The following is an 18,523-nucleotide window of genomic DNA, read 5'->3' as shown; positions in this document are numbered from 1 at the left end:
AGCCGACCTTTTCAGATTTTTAAGTGGTTAAAGGTAACTTGCACATTGTTAGTTTGTATATGTGATGAATGAGAGATAGCACTGCAGGCTACAGACCCTTAATGAGCTGCTTTCTATTAAATTACTTTATTTGCACATTTTCTACGTGTAATACTAGAACTAGAATACCAGAAGGGATTTTGTTGCAAACTGTGACATTAGAACGCATCGTCCCAGCTAATTTGACATTAATGAAAAAATCCACCATCAGCTACTGTAGAGCAATTACAAGGTGATTATCTTTTTTTAAAAACAAAAAAGCAATGTTCCAACTTGTCATGTAGTACAAGTACTTCAGGAAATTGAAACACACATACACTCAGTGACTCTGTACAATGCGTTGGTTAATGTAACATTTTCGGCTTCTGTTTTTCAGTTGCGTCCGGGTGAAGCCTTCACTGTGTATCACACCAGTCCTACTCTGTCCAGTCTGTCCAAACCTGTGGTGCTGTGGACTCAGCAGGACGTCTGCAAGTGGCTTAAGAAACACTGTCCACACAACTACCTGACTTATGTAGAGGCCTTCTCCCATCACGCCATCACAGGTACTGTACACAACATTGTGATTCTTCTGTCGTAATGAGAGCTAATTTTCTACTTTTAAATTATTAAGAGTGCAAACTTGATGACAATGACGTACGAGTGGTCTTGTAGATGTTGTTGCTTGATGGTGATATTCTCATTGACCTCTGCTCCTTTTTAATAAGCGCAGAAGTGATGCTTCATTGCAAACCACAGCCATAAAAGGCTTACCAAATGTCACACAAGTTTTATTTTTAGGTTTGTGGTTCCACAGCTTAGCTTTTTCAACTGGAAACAGGTTTACACCCAAATCTCTCCAAAGGAGATTTAAAAGGCATTCATGTGAGGTAACGAAAGGAGTGCAGCCTATTTTTGGAGAAGAAAGGGAAAGCTGCAGAAAAAATGGTGGGTTATCGTGTTTCGAGTTTAAACAACCCTCCACCCCTACCCACCTCTCCACACACACACACACACACACTTGTAAGCAAGCCCACACAAATGCATGCAAGTGCATGCACACACAAACCTTAATACCAACAGACACATGAGCAGGTGCATACAAATGCATACACAGACACTGCCACAAACACACACAATTACACATTTATTCACACACATCTACAGCCTTGACAGAGCAGACGGTAGAGCAGTTTCTTGTCTCCCAGAGAACAGATTGCTGTTCTGTGCCGTAGGGTCAGCCACCACTCACTTTCGTTTGCATGCATACACACACAAGCGCATACAGATACATACTACATACACACACACAAACATTGGATTTAGGGTTAACAGGGTGCCATAGTCATAGTTACAGTAGCTCTGATCTGATCATTTTTATTTATGTATTCTCAAACAGAGAGAGGGAGAGAGAGGGAGGCTCAGATCCAATTATCCTTATGTATTCACTTGCTGATGTCCAGCTGGATTCCTTTTTGCCTGGATTATTAGTTCCTGTGTTTTCTTATGCAAATGTTGGGTGAATATGTCTTTCTGTTGTTGATGCATATGGTCAGCATCAAAGGATCACATCAATAAATGCTCTACATACAAATTCTCTGTGTTTTTTATACACAGAAGGATGCTGGACCTTGCCAGCAGTTGAGAAATAGATTCTGTGTCTGTATCATATTAGTTCAGTGACCCAAAGATAATTGTGTCTCTCTCAGTCTCTCAGTAAGGGCACCATTACAGTAAAAAAAAGCTGCCTTAGGAGATCAGTGTAGCTTCTTCACTGTCTCTTGCTTTTGCATTACATTTAATTGGTGTGTCTATTTATGCTATCTTTTGCTGTACTTCTATTCATTTTGTTTTTTTGGTTCTGTATGTTTATATTACTAATATTGTTAGTAGTAGCAGACAAGATGTAGATTATTAAGATGGGTGCTGGTCAAAAGCAGGAAATATACTGTCAGACTATGTGTGCAATGTGATTATGATTCTGTTCCACCACACAGTAATGCATGTGGCGCTTATGATGAATTTGTGTCACCTACAGTATACCACACCTGTGATTTTATCTCCTTATTAACAAGCGAGTCCAATGAAGCAAACTCCAAACGCATTACTTGCTCATCCACTTGCAGAAAACAAAATATCTGACAAACCTCTTATTAGTTTTTGACAGTTGTGAGGTATTTGTTCTTTATTTGAATATTCCAGTTTGTGCAACTTTATACTACATTTCAGAGAAAAATGTTGAACTACATTTATAGGACAGCTGTAAATACCTATTATTTTGCATATGAATGTTTTGCATGCTAAATATATGATAAGCTATAAGGGTCTATTCAGCGTAATAAGTATTTATACATTTTTAATGCAATTTTTTAATACAGGACCTTTTTTGTAAAGGTGCATTTTCACACTGTGGTACTGTTACTTTTACTGAGAGTGCTCCTATGTAACTTTGCTAAACTGCGGCCAGAAGTGGCAATTACAGGATAATTGTAAAATGCTCAAATGTGGCGTACCAGAAGCACAAGGAAAGAAGATTCATAATACTTGGCATAATTAATGCTTAGCAGTAAAAATGGTGGCATTATGTGATTTAGTGACAGAGGCCCTTTTTTCACCTGGTATCACTGATGTGATCTGTAACTAGATGAGAATAATTACACCTTATCCCAATCCTCGCATTCACCAGCTGTTTTTATTTTATGCATCTTTTTCTAGTCTACAGTCTGTCTGCACAGGAATAGGCAATAAACTGTCACCTGCTATCCTCATGTGCAGATGCTTTATCAAGACTGCAAGCTGTCTATTGCATTGCAAGCTGGATAGATTGTATATGCAGACTGAGATCTGATCTGAACAAGCTACACCACCACCAGATGTGGTCTTGAGGACTGGATTGCATTCCAGCTGCTGTTGCATGAATTCACACCTTGCAGCAATATTCTATTTCCCTTATCAAGATAATATATCCTGAAGCAGGTCACAATTTTATATCTGGTGGAAATTACAGATGAGGGTGATAGGATGGGGAAAATGCACTGTAGAATATATACTGAAAGTGAAATAAAGCGAATGGTAAATGTGCTACAGGGCTACGCACTTACCTTATTGTTGCTGTATGTACAAGCTGAAAGAAATGTAATACAGTATAGGTCTTCAGGGACAGCATGGACTGAAATGGTCTACTATCAAAGGTTTAATCTAAAGGTTGTTCTTTTCTAAGGAAGTCTTTACCTTCCTCCCTCTTGGGTTGCTTTTCAGACTGTTTTAAGTGTCATTATTGTCCTAGCCAAGGCAGAATTGCTTCCCATTTGCCCACAGACATCGTTAATAAGCAATTTATTTTGAAGCCAAATTGAGAGAAGCGATCTCTATTGAAACAGCTTTTGTTTTTGTGTCTCTTTTCTCCCTTTGACAGCACTACTTTCCCTATCTGCAGGCAATTATTAGGAGCTGTATTAAGTCTGTCTGAGGGGAATTGATTTGAGCTCCATTCATCTGCTTTGTCTCATTTGCACACATACACATACACACACACACACACACACACACACACACACACACACACACACACACACACACACGCACGCACACACACACACACACAGACCAAGGGCAGTGGTTTTTCTAGGACATACTGGTACTGCTGTTGGCAAGCACACAAGAGGGCTGTGGGAGAGATGGAGTGAAGGGGTTGATGAGTGTGTACAGAAGTGTGTGTGTGTGTGTGTGTGTAACTTTTTTTTTAAATTACTGAAACTGTGAAAAAAATGGAACATTATTGTTGTTGTATCCCCAAGATAGTCGTGCTCACACAAAATGGGTTGTTCCACTCTATGTGCTAGAAACAGAGAGGAGGGAAAGCCTTTAAACCACATGTACACACACACACACACATCCATTAGACCACTATGAAAGCTAGCTGGTTTGCCATGGTTTCGTCTCCCAGGGAGTGGAGACTTGCCCACAGTAGAGGTAGCTATTGTTTGTATTGTTCCAGCCCATCTGGTTGTAAGGCAAGGACTGTGACAGTTCGGTCCTCATTTGGCTCGCCTAGCTCCAGTGAAAGCTATGTATCATATCTCAAAGAGAAAAAAAACACATAATTATTGATGCTTCCTGAGATAATAAAGTATCAATCACTTAACTTTAACAAAGCTTTGTTAACAAAAGTGTCCTCAATGTTGTATCCCTGTAGATAGAGGAAACTAGTCAAAGTACAAACCAGAGCCTTCATGCTAATCAAAATTTGACTTCTGCTGCAGCACTACCCTGAGAGATTGGATTCAATAATGAATTTTCTAGACGTTTAATCAAATGTATTTTTCAAGCTGAAATCCTATTTCAGTCTGCCTCTGCAGGTTTCTTACACCTATACATTATGCACAGTGGTGTGGTGATGTAAAATAAGAAAATGGAGATAGGAATAGACAGAGCTGCAGTTTGACTTGTGAGAATGCATCGGTCGGCAGATGAGTCAACTGAGTCATACATTTGAAAACATGGGAAGGCTGTCTAGAAGTTCAGCCACATCCACTGATGGGGGGTTGGGGTATCCCAGTATTTGAACATGAAACTGTTAGTGGGCCAGGTGTGTTGGTGTTTAAAAGATGGCAGGGTTTGAATTTCTTTTTTCATTCTTTACACAACTATTCCTTTCGATTTCCGTGTGTAAAACTGCATGTAACACTATGAATGCCTTGCAGGAGTGACTGTCTGGAAATGTACGCAATTTACCCCATATTTAAGCAATTATGGCTGCTTGTTTCTCTTTGTGACGGCTGGCTTTTTTTACCCCGCTTTTGAATGTGGCTGTTCAGAACACACTGTTTTAGAGCATAACTCGGCCTCTAGGCTCACAGGGACAACTGATATGAAACCCCAATTTTTATTATTATAATATTAGTTTTCATTTTAGGATACATGGGCTTAGGATTGGCAAAGGAGTGCTATTACTATGCAAATGTTGCAAGATGTTGCAAACTATTGCTTGGGGCATGTTACATTAGTTTTTACAGGTGGTTTTAAAAGCACTTAGCCCAGACCTGGGTCCACTGAGGGTCACGACAGACTTACCTCAGTCAATCACTCTATTACATACACAAGTCTATTCTCCACCCTAGAGACTGAATTATGAAATAAGAGTACTGACTCTTCTTTTTTGTTCATTTTTTTCTTTTTTCTTTTCTGGCAGTCTTCAGACATACAGCTTATTAGCTACTGTGGATAAATAAAGGAAAAACAAGATGATTTAACAATTGTGGCCTATTATTGACATTTCGTACATACGATTCAAGTACTTACATACATGCAAACAGAACTTGGGGGACTTTTCTTCTGCAGTAATGTACAGATAATGCACACAGGGAGAAAGACAGCATGTACTGATGTCCACTGGAAGGAAATGGGAAAGACTGGAATAATGTGGAGAGTGAGCTGCATGAGTAATGAGTCTAATTATGATTTGGGCATTGTACAGAGCTGCTGTAGGTATGATGGATTCCTCTTCTGTCTGCAGTGGTGAAGGACATAGCTCCCCTACCCATTGTAACCTGAATCTGTGTGTGTGTGTGTGTGTGTGTGTGTGTGTGTGTGTGTGTGTGTGTGTGTGTGTGTGTGTGTGTGTGTGTGTCTTTTTTACCACCCATGCATGTCTAAGTTTTTCATATTGCCTTTGTGTTTGTGTGAGTGCAACTTGGTTGTAAAAGCTGTTTACTGTGGGTAATGGTATGTTAAATGTGTGTGTCCCCAGGGTTAACCACCAAATGCTGTAGTAAAACTCAGCCACAGGAAACACCCAGCCTGAGCAGTCCTCCCCATGCCAGCCTTTTTACTGTTACTAATTGGAAGGCTGCAGTCCTAACCAGAAAAAAAAAACGCCGTACCCCTGGAAATTAGATAATGAATCTACAGCATAAATGCACCAATGCATATTTGCACAGAAAATGTCAAACACATTCTCAAGGCATGCAATCGATACTGTAGACCCTCACATTCATACAAAAAAGTCTCATGTCTCACCATCAAACCCACATGCACATAGCAAGAATTTGCAAACCCCTTTAAGAAAAAAGAAAAACTATGTTTTATTGGAGGTGCACAGCCCTCACATGCAGAATCGGTATCGTCTGTCTGGAGATCGGAAATTATTTTCTAAAAACACCAGGGAGTTTAATCTATCTGGACTGCACGTCCTCTGGCTCAGGAAGACGTCCAGGTTGCCCTTTAACTGAGAGATCGGCGGTTCAATCCCCGGCTCCTCCAGGCTGCATGTTGAAGTGTCCTTGGGCAAGATACTGAACCCTGAACTGATGTAAAAGTGCTTTGAGTGGTTGCAAAGACTAGAAAGGTGCTATACAAATACAGAGCATTTGCATCTATCTGCATTTTAGGTTAACTCCAAGGTAAATTGAATCCTGGATCCAGTATATGAAGCAAATTTAAATTACTTTGCCTGCTGCTGTTTTGTGTTTTTTTACACATTCACAACTGAAAAACTTTTTAGCGAATGATTTTGCCACCTGGTTGATTGAAATGACAAATATACATAGGCTAAATTAAATTACTCCGCTCTTAATAATAGTAATTACAATTATGTGGAAAGGTAATCAATATACCCCTCCTCCTGGCAGGGCGGGCATTGCTGCGTTTGAACGGGGAGAAGCTGGAGAGGATGGGAATCGTCCAGGAGACGCTGAGGCAGGAGGTCCTCCAACAAGTCCTCCAACTGCAAGTCAGAGAAGAGGTCCGCAACCTGCAGCTCCTTAGTAGAAGTAAGTAACAAGATGGTGCGTGTGTGAGTAACCATGTTTTTGTGTATTTTTGCAGGTAATTGTGTTTTTGCGTGTTTTTTTTTTTTTTTTTTTTTTTTGAGGGAGGGAGGGAGGGAGGGAAAGATAAAAGAACCTGACAAACAGGTGGACAGCAGTTGGGTTTTGCTAAATTGGGTGGAGACAGTCTGAAACCACGCATGCCTGCTGTGACATGCGTGGAGTTGGACATCATAGTGCAATTCTTTGTGGCTGTGTGTGGCGTTATTGATGGGAGCTCTTGATTTGCTGCCCAGCCTATGAATGATGGCTTTGGTAAACACTTTTATTATCCAGCCATCAATAAACTGGCTCAGTCAATCAATGCTGACCTGTATTCAGCAGTTTGATGTGACTTGCTTGTTTTGGTTGTTGTTGTGATTGTTGTATGTGGTCGTTGTCTGTGTTCACTGATGGTTACAAGTCATCAACGTGAAATGTCTACACATTTCTCCGTTCCCCGGAGATTGTTAAAATTTTCAGTTTAGCAACAAAATGTTCCCTCTAGGTACCTGGATAAGTACAAAATAGGAAATAGGGAATCAATCGGAAGAAAAGTAAACCAAATTCAAATATACATATATTTCCACTCTCCAATGGTATTGAACCATAATAAAGACAAATTTAATATTTGGATAGATGTGTCTTGATGTTGTATTCAAAGCATTTAAGGGGAATTGCAACATGCTTGTTACTTTAGTTATTTCCAATGTGCTCCCTTTTAATTCAGTACTCAAACTGTTCATGGAGCACCTGGAAGATCAGACCCTTTTCTGCAAATAACAAAAATTACTGCATAATCATTTGCTATAAATGGTTCAGTCTCGCTTGACAGAAGTGTGTCTGACTGAAAATAGAATATTTTGTTAGTTCAGGCAGAGCAATGTTGTTTATACCATCAACTGATCATTATGAACTGATGGTGCTAGGGCTCTTACAATCATCACTTACGTTCAAGCAAGTAAATTAAGTGGTCTTTGCAATCTGACAAGCTCACACTCTCACTTTCATTTATCATTCATGCTGCTGATGCAGTTACTGTTTTTCCGTGTTTTCACTACACTGCTACACTGCTTTGAGATGAGTGCTTCACAAAAAATATATAAATTATTCTGGGTTTGATGCCCAATTTAATCTTACCATGTCCCACCTTCGGGACCTGAAGGTGTTTTTGTAGACACAGCACATCCACGTATGGAGCCACAGATTACGTGAGTGCTCCACAGCCCCACAGCAAGAGACTGAAGACATAGATGTGATATAAAAGAGACTGACTAAGTGAGTCATATAAAAAGGGCTCCTGACTGTAAGACTACATTTAAAAAATTCACTTAATCTGAAGCCATTGAATAGCACATTATAAAATTGTTTCAACAAAAACTGTTTCGTAAAATAACAAACTGCAGGCATCACAAGTCAAACAACCCTTTCTTTCAGCTACTGGTAATACAGAAGATCAGCAATGCTATGAGTAACAAGTGAAGTGAATTTCTCACCTTGAGCTGGCTTTGGCTTGTGAAGTTTCACAAGAGAGGAACAGGAAACACAACAAGGGATAAATGGGGTTGATATGCAACAAAGGTCCCCAACCAGACCAGATGTCACAGTTACATGTACCTTTAACCAGTGAATCACCAGGGCACTCAATCTCAGTTGGTTTTCTGGTCCAATTTATTGTTTCCTCTCATATCATATTAGCTCATTTCACTTAGACACTTAGTGAAAGTTGTGTTTTTATGCAATTTAATGCCAATCAAGCATGCTCAATTGAATTACATTGAATTAACTTGACTAGATGAAATGCAGTTGACTGCTAAGGATAAAGAATTAAATTTCAGCAATGCAAATGTAATTTGCCAGTTCAGCAGGCTCTGACTCTAAGCTATAAGGGCAAGCTAATTTGGTGGCCTCATAAAACACCTGAGGTTTACAGGGTTAGAGGCTATTCAGAGGTGTTAAAGGTACGACAGGTTGGGAAGCATCTAAAGGGGTGATAATGTGTATCTGGGTATTTTTTTCCCAATGGTGAAAATTAAATGAGAAGTGTAATGAGGTGGTGATAAATTGGTAGGTCAGGGCAGAGGTGATGATGGCCTGAGTGTGGACTGGAACGTTAAAAAAAACTGTTTACCATAAAATGACACTCCTGTCATTATCTACTACAGCATGACGACCAACACTACAGCAAAGGTCACGTCTCTGCATCTCAGCCTATACTTTCAAATAATACCTAATGGTCAGTGTGTAATATTTAGGAAGATCGATTGACAGAAATACAATATAATATGAATAACTATGTTTTCAGTGGTGTATGATAACCTTACATAACAAACCATTGTTTTTATTGCCTTAGAATGACACAAATGGACATAAAAAAGTCTACAGAACTTTGATTTGTGCAAAATAAACTATTGCATTTACATATTTTACAAACATGTCATTTGTAATATGGTTATGACAGTAGTTTGCTGTCCATGTAGAATGAATTAGTTGTCTGCGTGTTGTTTATATGCTCTGATAATGCTAATCCAACACATCTTTGTAGCAACGTCCATGTTAATACCACATTCATACTTAAGAGCACATGAGCACATGCTGAAGACGGAAGAATGACTTCACGACTAGGGAAATGGGACCATTTGCAGCCACTGGTTGCAATTCATAACCCTCACCTTTAGATGCCACCAAAACTTATACACTGAACCTTTAAATGATTGAGGTTTATCCAAAAATAATGTTACAGCTACAAGCATCAAATTTATCTCAATAACTCATATAGTATGCAAGTGACTTTAGCCAAACTAGCGCAGTGGCTCCAGCAGTGGCAATGTCAGACAGTTGGTTCCACACTAGACTCAACTATTTAAGCTACTACAGGATTGCCATGAAATTTTGTTCAAACATTCTTGGTCCGCAGAAGATGAATCCTACTCACTTTGGTGATCCCTAACATTTCCTCTAGTGCCACCATGAGGTTGACATTTTTGTTTTTAGTGTAATGTCTTGACAACTGATTGCCACTGAATGTGGAAGACAGGCAGCAGAGTAACCAGGGACACAAGAAATAGGACCCAAATGCAGACTAGAGGCAGAGTTAGTGCTGTATAATAATTTGATAGCAAAAGTCAATGAACAAAAGGCTTACAGGGATGATGAAGCAGGCTAAGGTCATGTCCAGAGAAAGCAGTCCAAACAGGCAAACAAATCCAAAAAGGGAGCAGGTAAAAATCAATATTCAATAAACAGGTAAGGGCCAGGAAAACAAAGTAAAATTCCAAAAACACTCACTGGCAGAACTAGCAATAGGGAAAAGACTGGAACGCTTGACACATGGACAAAGACAAACTTGGCACTGAGATAAGGGAACACACAGACTAAATACACTAGGGAATGGTAATGAGGGAAAGGTGAAACTTATCAGGGCAAGGCAGACATCACACAGGTAGAAAACACACAAGGGCAGGAGGTAATGTATCTGAAATGAGAGGTAAGGTGAGTGTTTGAAAATAAAATTTGGAAAAAAATAAATGAATGACATGAAACAAAGACAAACAAAACCTAAAGAGCAGGGGCTGGGCTGAACAGATTGCGACACCTCTGGCTTTCCATGTAAGGCCACCTTTTCACATAACCAGTGAAATATTCTAACATGTACTTGATGGATTGCCACATAAATTATATTTAGACACAGATGATCCCCAGAGGATGAAACCTACTGACTTTTGGGATCCCCTGACTTTTCCTGTGAATTGTAAGAACTTTGTGAACTATTATAAGGTCAAAATTTCAAAAACATATTTCTGTTTGGTGCTAATTGGCTGAACACTCACACATATGGGTAGGCAGGAACAAATGCTGATGTTTCGACTGGCACATGGTATTTGGTAGGCGATATGTGTGGTGTAGCATGGTGATGGTGGAATGGAAAGATGAGGGTGGAAGTGATAAAGAAAGAGCCAGACATGTTGCACAGAAGCTAGTGCACCTGCAGGATTTGCTCTAATGCTCATCTTTAAGAAGCAGAGCACAGGCTGTTTTGGTTCACGCTGTACTCTACTCGACCTAACACACACTTCCAACTGCTCTCCCTGAACGATCTTCCCAATACATTTGCAATTCTGGCGTGATTTAGTGAAGCCTTGTGTTATAGCGCCTGTCAGGTCCAATTCATCTCTGATGGGTTTACCAAAAATTAAATATTGATCTCATAATAACTGCTGAAAAGAGGATGAAAACACGAATAAGCTAGAATTTGATGTGTTGGCCTCCAATCTGAGCCATGATAGCGCGATTTACACGATTTAACACGACTCTCATATTATTCACATCAGCAGATTTGTAAAATGCTTTCTTCAGTAATTTATACTAAACATTTACAAGCAATAATTGCTCTCTCAGTGTCCCTCCAAAATAACAATATCATATGTGATACAGTATTAAAAGGACAAATAATAGAATAGAATTGCACAAAAACACCTGAAGGGTGAGATTTTTTAAAACGAAGAGGGAAGAAAAGGAAGAATAGCGAGCAAAGAAAAAAGAGAACACCGAGCTGCATGCAACTGGGGTGAGATGGTTAAAAGATCGAGAAAAATACAGGGGACGAAATTAACAGATAACAGAGATAAAGAAATGAGATGGGTAAAGAGGTTAATGAAGGAATGTGGATAGTGAAAGAAAGCTTGATCTGATAGCACTTTCATTCCCTGGCTATGGGGCTCTACTTTCCGCTGCACGCTAATCTGTCTGGAGCAGGCTCACTTGCTCAAAACACTGTAATAGCATTTCACACTCTACATGAAATCACATTACTTGGGTTGCAAATTATTGCTGAAAATGTTGTTCTCCACACAATAAGCATGGGGAAAAAAATTTTTTTTAAAACACTTGCAGCTTCGGTAACTGAAAGACACATTTTGTTTCACGGCATGAAAAGTGTATTTTTAGATGATATCCATGTTTTCCTGAGGTTTTGATTAGTAAATGGAGAGATTTCAGGAGAATGGATTTAACAGCAGAATTGAATTTGTATTAAATGGGCACTCCACTGATTTTATTTGATGTTTTACACAACACACTGCAGAGCATGTGTTGCATGCATGACACTTTCAGATGCTTTGCGCGTTTGATGAATGGGAGACAGCAGACAGCAAAGTAATAAATAGAGTACAGCAAACATTTTAAGAAATTAGCACAAACTCAGGATAGCACTGTGGCCTCACAGCAAGAAGGTCCCGGGGAGAACCACAGTCGTCACGTCCTTTCTGTGTGGAGTTTGCATGTTCTCCCCGTGTCTGCGTGGGTTCTCTCCGGGTGCTCCGGCTTCCTCCCACCGTCCTAAGACATGCAGACTAGGTTGATTGGTGACCCTAAATTGTCCTTAGGTGCGAGTGTGACTGTGACTGGTTGTTTGTCTATGTGTGAACCTGCGATGGGTTGGCGACCTGTCCAGGGTGTACCCCGCCTTTTGCCCGATGTCAGCTGGGAATGGCTCCAACCCCCCGCGACCCTGTGCGCAGGATAAGTGGTTGACGACGGATGGATGGATAGGTGGATGGAGCACAAACTCAATGAATCACAGGTCATTTGTTGTAGACGCTATAGGGGGAAATTAAGTTCCTCCGTAACTGAAGAATAATGTGACATCACACATCACAAGATGGACATGACATTCATACACGTTTGTCAGGTTAAATGGTGATCAAAGAGTAAAGTTTAGGCTAATACGCTTTTTAATAAATCAGTAATTTGATTAAGAAAAGGCTAAAGTCATACAGCACTGAAAATATTTTGAATGTCAAACACTCATTCCCTTTTTCATCCTTCACTGAGCATAGCGACCATAAAATTTGGCTAACAATAAAACATGGCTAAATATGCTAAATATACACTAAATACTGGTTTAAAAAATTTCAGTGCTGGGATGCATTTTAACTAACATACTTTTGGAATCCATTGTAACTCCAACAAACTATAAACTTTTTAGTGTGTGAGTATTTGAAACGCAAAACAAATGTTTGTGTTGATAAAGTTTTAGGTCATTGTTAAGTACTAGAACATACACAAATGCTTAAAACAGATTCATGCAGTGTTGAAATTCAAGTCAGAGCATCAATCATGAAAGCAAATGTACATACATAAGCGCATCCACCACTTCAACCTTCATTGTTGTTTCCTCTTATACAAAACGCTTTCATGGTTGGATTACGGAGTGTTGTTTTTAGATACTTCACTTGCACTTTTTCATGTATTTTCAGCAAGCTAGGCTGTGTTATATCAGTCAACCTGTGAAAGGTAAAGAGGCTGTCTTCCACAGCCCAGAGCCATAGCTCTCTCAGGGCAGTGTGAACAACGCAGGGTTTGTTGTAACATCTGGAAAGCTTTGGGAGGGAGGATTCAGATCACAGCCTAGTGGGGGATCTGCCCTCCTTCTTCTTTTTCCCCTCTGCTTGTTGCTATGTCTTTATGGTAAACTGTCAGTCTCTCCTTCCTTCTCAACACATCAAACTTTCATCAAAGTCAGTCTATGCCTTTGTGTGTAGCCATCTGCCTACACACAACAGGATGACGATGTTAGTAACCCCCATACCCCACCTCATAAGATATGTTGTTGGCAACACCTTGGTTGCCTTGGGAGACTGTCTTGCTAACTTTGTTCCTTTGAAACGCACCTGTGATGTTGCCCATCCTTGCAGAGCTTTACTCAGAGCTCCATGTGACGTCTGCCAGTTGAACTGTAGCTCTGAATTAGAATATGAATGGAACTCTGAGCGTGGCAGACAGAGAAAGGGAGGAACATGTCGATTTTGCCTGGTTGCTGTTCAACCCGTTCTTCTTATCCGCCTCTCCTCCTCCTCTGCTGCACCTAGGCTCTGATGACTCCATTGGGAGCTCATTTAAAAGGATTTCTATGAGAGAAGTGCTTTTCTCTCTGTCTGTACAAGCCTCTAGTCATATCAGTGCCTCTCCATCCTTCTGTCTCTCTCCGTCGTTTCCTGGTTCAGGTTCACTCCAGTGCCGTGTTACATCTGTCTGTGTCTAGAGACAGGTGGCGCATCTTCCTCGGCTATCAGGAGAGCAGGGCTTAGTGCTGAAATGCCAGCAGTCTGGGAGAGAAAAGTCTGCCTTCCCACTGACACTTGGTGTCATTTCAGGATGGAACGAACTGGCTAGTTGTCAGGGAAACCACCTGGTCGCATCTGTTGTTTTGAGAAAAAGAAAGAGAGATAATGACATTGAGAAAAAAAGCTTATTCGTACATGCTGATTAGCTTAATGTCATCATTTCTGCCCTTTGTTTGTAAAGCTGTATTATATCCCTGCATTAACCACAGTGTATGTCGAAACGGCACAGTAGAAATAGTAGAATTATGTACACTAGGATTTGTATATAATTTATATCTAGGTGTACACCTGTTTTGTAACCTTAGACTTTTTATACATTAAATCTCTGCAAACAACATTCTTATTTTTGAGATCTTTTGAGTTTTTTCCTTTATTGGCTTTATTAATAACAGTTTTTATGTCATTATTTTAGTGTCTTTCTCTCTACCATGCCCCATTACAGCAATCTTCACCCACTATCATTATTCTCTTACTTATTCAGTCAGCCAGTGTTTCATGCTAAATTATTGGTCGTTATAGAGGTTGTTGCTCTGTGATTGAGTGCAGTGTGTTACGTGAAACAAGGCCAGCCGCGCTGGTTACTTGATAATTCAGTGGAGTCTGGGGGAGTAACGTATCACATACAGATTCAGGAGGGTTATGAGCCCCATACTTGTGCTTTGAAAAGGCTCTGTGATGAGACTGTTTTTTCAAAGCGTGAGAGCCTTAGCACACAGGGCAAACAACTTCATGGTGCATTAACAGGGACAGACTTACAATAGGACCTGATGTGAGAGCATACTACTTCTGCTCTTTAACTTCTGCTTTTTCTATCCACGTGAGTCCTAATTATGTATCCCCCACTCCCTTCTCTCCCCTCTCTTTGCAGCCTCCTTTGGAAACTTCTCTTAGCTCATCCCTGGATCCATTTGGCAGCCCTTTCCCCTCATCCTCTGTCACAATGCATCTCTAGGAGCCATGGAGGAGCTGCTGTCTTCAGATATGTGAGCGGAGAATCAATGAGTGAAAGGGGGAGAGGACAGGCCTATAGACCACATGCCAACCAGTCTGGAGGATTCTCATTCAACACGGCCAATCTGGTTTACAGACAGAGACAAAGCCCCGCTCAAGGCAGGGGTACCCACTGTAACATAGTGATAAGATGTAAGATTCACGCAAGTCATGATGTAGGCCTGTCACTGGTATATGCTTGATTACAGAAAATCTCCTTTTTGGTTTCCTTTCTCATTTGGATCCATCTTACTGGCAATTTGGCCAGAACCTTGGTGAAAAACCACACTCGGGTTTATTTTTGACACATGCTTTACGTGTGCACAAACAGGATTCACAGTTTTCCCTCTCTTTTCTGGTTAAGGTCATTACATGAATGACTCTTTGTTATGGTTTTTAATCCCCTTAACCTTCGAACCCGGTGATGCTGAAAACATGTAGAGGATGGTTAATATTGTGGTGTAAACATAAATTTACATGCAGCGCCACAGTTCTGCCACAGGATCTAAAGCGAAGGAAACCTCCTGTTGATCTCCATCTCCCTTTGAAGTTACAACACCGAGCCTGCTCATAAGGAATTTGAGCTGGTCTTAATGCATTAGACTAATGTCAATACAATCCTAATCAAATCCTCACCCACAATTTTCACTGAATTTCCGTCTCAGGACATGAATTTTGGTAGTGTAGGTTTGGAGGATCAACAATAACACATTAAGCCGAATGCCATTCCAAAAATCAATCTTTTTGTATTGTGACTGATTTGCAGTATGTCAGTGAGAAATTAGAAATATATACAGTATGAGCATTGTAGAATAACGTACACGATGAATCTGTGTATACTGTAACAGTACCAAGGTCTTTTATTAATGGTGTGCAACCTGAGGAAACAGAGTTAATGTGATCAATGACTGTCTATGCTTTTTATAAAGCAATAATTTAAATGATAAATGGTGGAGAGGTGTAGCACTGTATGGGATGCATATTAAGAATTATTTTTAATGAGTTGAAATGCAAGAGTGAGTGTCTGCTGAGGGAAATATACATTTTGCCTGTTACAGTGGCAGCATTTACCAGTCTCATAGCTTCTACCCTTTGTGTCACACACAAATACTAAGAAAAAGGACATGTCTCTGTTGTATTTTCTGTCCCTGGTGCGACAGTGTGATTTCAAATGCTCAGAAATCAAGATGCAATGACAGCTACCCAGATGCATTCCCAGCGCGACTGAAGCGAGCACCTTTCATGTCACTCTAGACAGCAGCAGACCGCCATATATGATGATGATGTTTAAGTCACATAAATATATACGTTAAAATAAAATAAATTCTCAACAAACAAAAACATCCCATCCCATTATCACTCCATCTGTCCTTCGACAAGGAGTTTTTGGGTAATATAAGTATTTGACTGTTAAAAGGGAGGACAAAACACACTGTATTATTTTTGATTACCTGATGTACTATATAGATATGTACTATGTAAATATTAACACTTTTGGTTTACTTTGTCAGATGACTGATGAACTGTTTGAAATGCAAAAAAAACGGGGAAATGAAACACTTTTCTGCTTTACAGATATAAAGTCATATGGGATGGAATGTGATGAAAGCTGTCTTTTTAGAATAAAGTAATTGAGATTGTTGGTCCTGATGTGCACACTGAATTACTATCATGCTTTTTTAAAATTGTTTTATTCTGTATACAGTCAGCCCACTCAGACACTGAAACACATTTGATGAAATTAGCATCAAAAAACACAACAACAAAAAAGGAACCAGAAGAAAAAAAAAACTCAAGTTACAAAAGTTAACCCTCATTTATCCTGTAAGAGGTTAGATTATATGTTTTTTTCCGTCTTTGACAGACAAGTTATTAAAACAAAGTTTGTCCAAATGTATGCCAGAAATCTGTTCTTGTGACAACTTTTGGAAAAAACATGATTGCTGTCTTCCAGTCTTTGAGAATCTATTTTTTGGCTAGCAGTGCTCCCATCATCAAGCTGATTGAATATGAGAGGGAAGTGATAGAGTGTCCCTACGAAAATAGCCTCTGTGGGAAACAATAGTTTGTTAGTTTTGGTTGGTTGGTTGGTTGTAAAATAAATCAAGCATTGAACAAATTTTAAATTAATTTAACATTGTTCCTTCTATAGTTGCAGCAATTTAACAATGAGACAATGCAAAATAAAATGTGTGTACAGAAAAAAGACTTTTGAATAATGTTACCTATTTATAACTTTAAACCGTATTAGCCCGTGTCATGGGTTGAATTTGGGCTAATGCAGACTTCCATAACCTCTTGGGCACAATATCATTAAATTATTTTTCTTCTGACACATTTAGTGGAAGTGGAATAGCTGAAAACCACAATCCACACATTAAGAAAAAAAATTCAACCACAATATATTTATTGAGCATATAGAAACACTACAAAATCTTTTTTACACTCAAATGCATACACAGAAACCTAACTGCTTTTATTTATGTGGTGCAAAAGTGATAAATCTCCTCAAATCCCACGCATCCCCAGATATCCTATTCTGGCCATAACAAAGAAATGCTGCACAACTCTTCTGGATACTTGTTTCACTTTCTTTTTCCCTTCTTTACAACCTTCCCTCTGCTGTTTGATTACTCTTTTCTCCCATTCTTCTTCATTTCTTCTATGAATTCATTATTTCCTTCATTTATTCATCAATGACCTTAAGAGAAAGTACAGCGAATCGGAAGCTGAATATAAAAATCTGAATAACAAGGATTGCACGTTGTATATGGTACAAAGTATACTTTGTCTCATAGTTGCACCATGCTCTCTGAGTCACGACTCATAACTCTGTAAATGCAAAACCGGGCTTCCTGACGAAAGAGACACACACACCTTGTCTCTGTCTCTTGCTCTCACACACACACACACACACACACACACACTGGGATCCAATTACTGAGAGACATGAAGCATCCCACCAGTTGATAATAAGGCACATGTATGATAAACAGATTCAGTGAACAGTGACCATCTCAGCCCTGAATAAACCCGTGGAGCAGATGGTTGGATGGTGCAGTTAATTGGTTACTGTTTATTATTAAGTGTCTTTTCTTTTTGAAAGCCTGTCTTTCATCATTATATTCTAAAACACCCAAATGCTGAGACTCTCCATTCTGCATGTTTATCGTTATCTGCTTGTGGCTTTGATCAGCTGGATCTCAGTCCTTTGACAGCACTAAAATAGAACGAGAAACACTCTGTCCTCTCTCATCAGCTACTGTTGAGGGGCCCTTAAGCAGCTGTGAAGTTGTACAGTGGCGTAAACAGCTGAAGACAGTAATGTTTTTGGCCAGCGCCCAAGCGTTAATATTCTGTATACCACTACAAAGCAAGTTAGTATGGAAGAAAAAGTGCATGTGTGCTCACTCAACTTTCACTGTAAAGGTCAAAAAAGATAAATTAAACAATAAACTGCTGGATGGACTCTTCAAGAGCCTTTTAGAGCACCAACCACTCCACCTGGCCAGTTCTGAAAACCATTAAGTAGCCTTTTGCTCGCTCAGCAGAGGAGGAGTAGGAACATAAATCACTGCCACGGTA

At 39.7% G+C, this 18,523-nt stretch overlaps 1 protein-coding gene across 1 annotated transcript in view; it reads left to right on the top strand.

Annotated features, from left to right (window-relative positions):
• Nucleotides 1–16,588, top strand: part of samd10b (sterile alpha motif domain containing 10b) — a 53,216-nt gene extending 36,628 nt beyond the window's left edge. The window contains exons 3-5 of the mRNA XM_038721548.1: nucleotides 416–584; nucleotides 6,648–6,788; nucleotides 14,817–16,588. Coding sequence (XP_038577476.1) covers nucleotides 416–584; nucleotides 6,648–6,788; nucleotides 14,817–14,839 — 333 coding nt within the window. The 3' untranslated portion in view covers nucleotides 14,840–16,588. The remainder of the gene's footprint in view (nucleotides 1–415; nucleotides 585–6,647; nucleotides 6,789–14,816) is intronic.
• Nucleotides 16,589–18,523: the final 1,935 nt, after the last annotated feature.

The sequence above is a fragment of the Micropterus salmoides genome, unplaced genomic scaffold (genome assembly GCF_014851395.1).
Source record: "Micropterus salmoides isolate LMB-PRFRI ecotype aquatic unplaced genomic scaffold, ASM1485139v1 Ms_hic_scaffold_16, whole genome shotgun sequence".
NCBI lineage: Eukaryota > Metazoa > Chordata > Actinopteri > Centrarchiformes > Centrarchidae > Micropterus > Micropterus salmoides.
The sequence above is the reverse complement of the archived record's forward strand: the minus strand, read 5'-3'. Positions and strand labels throughout refer to the sequence as shown.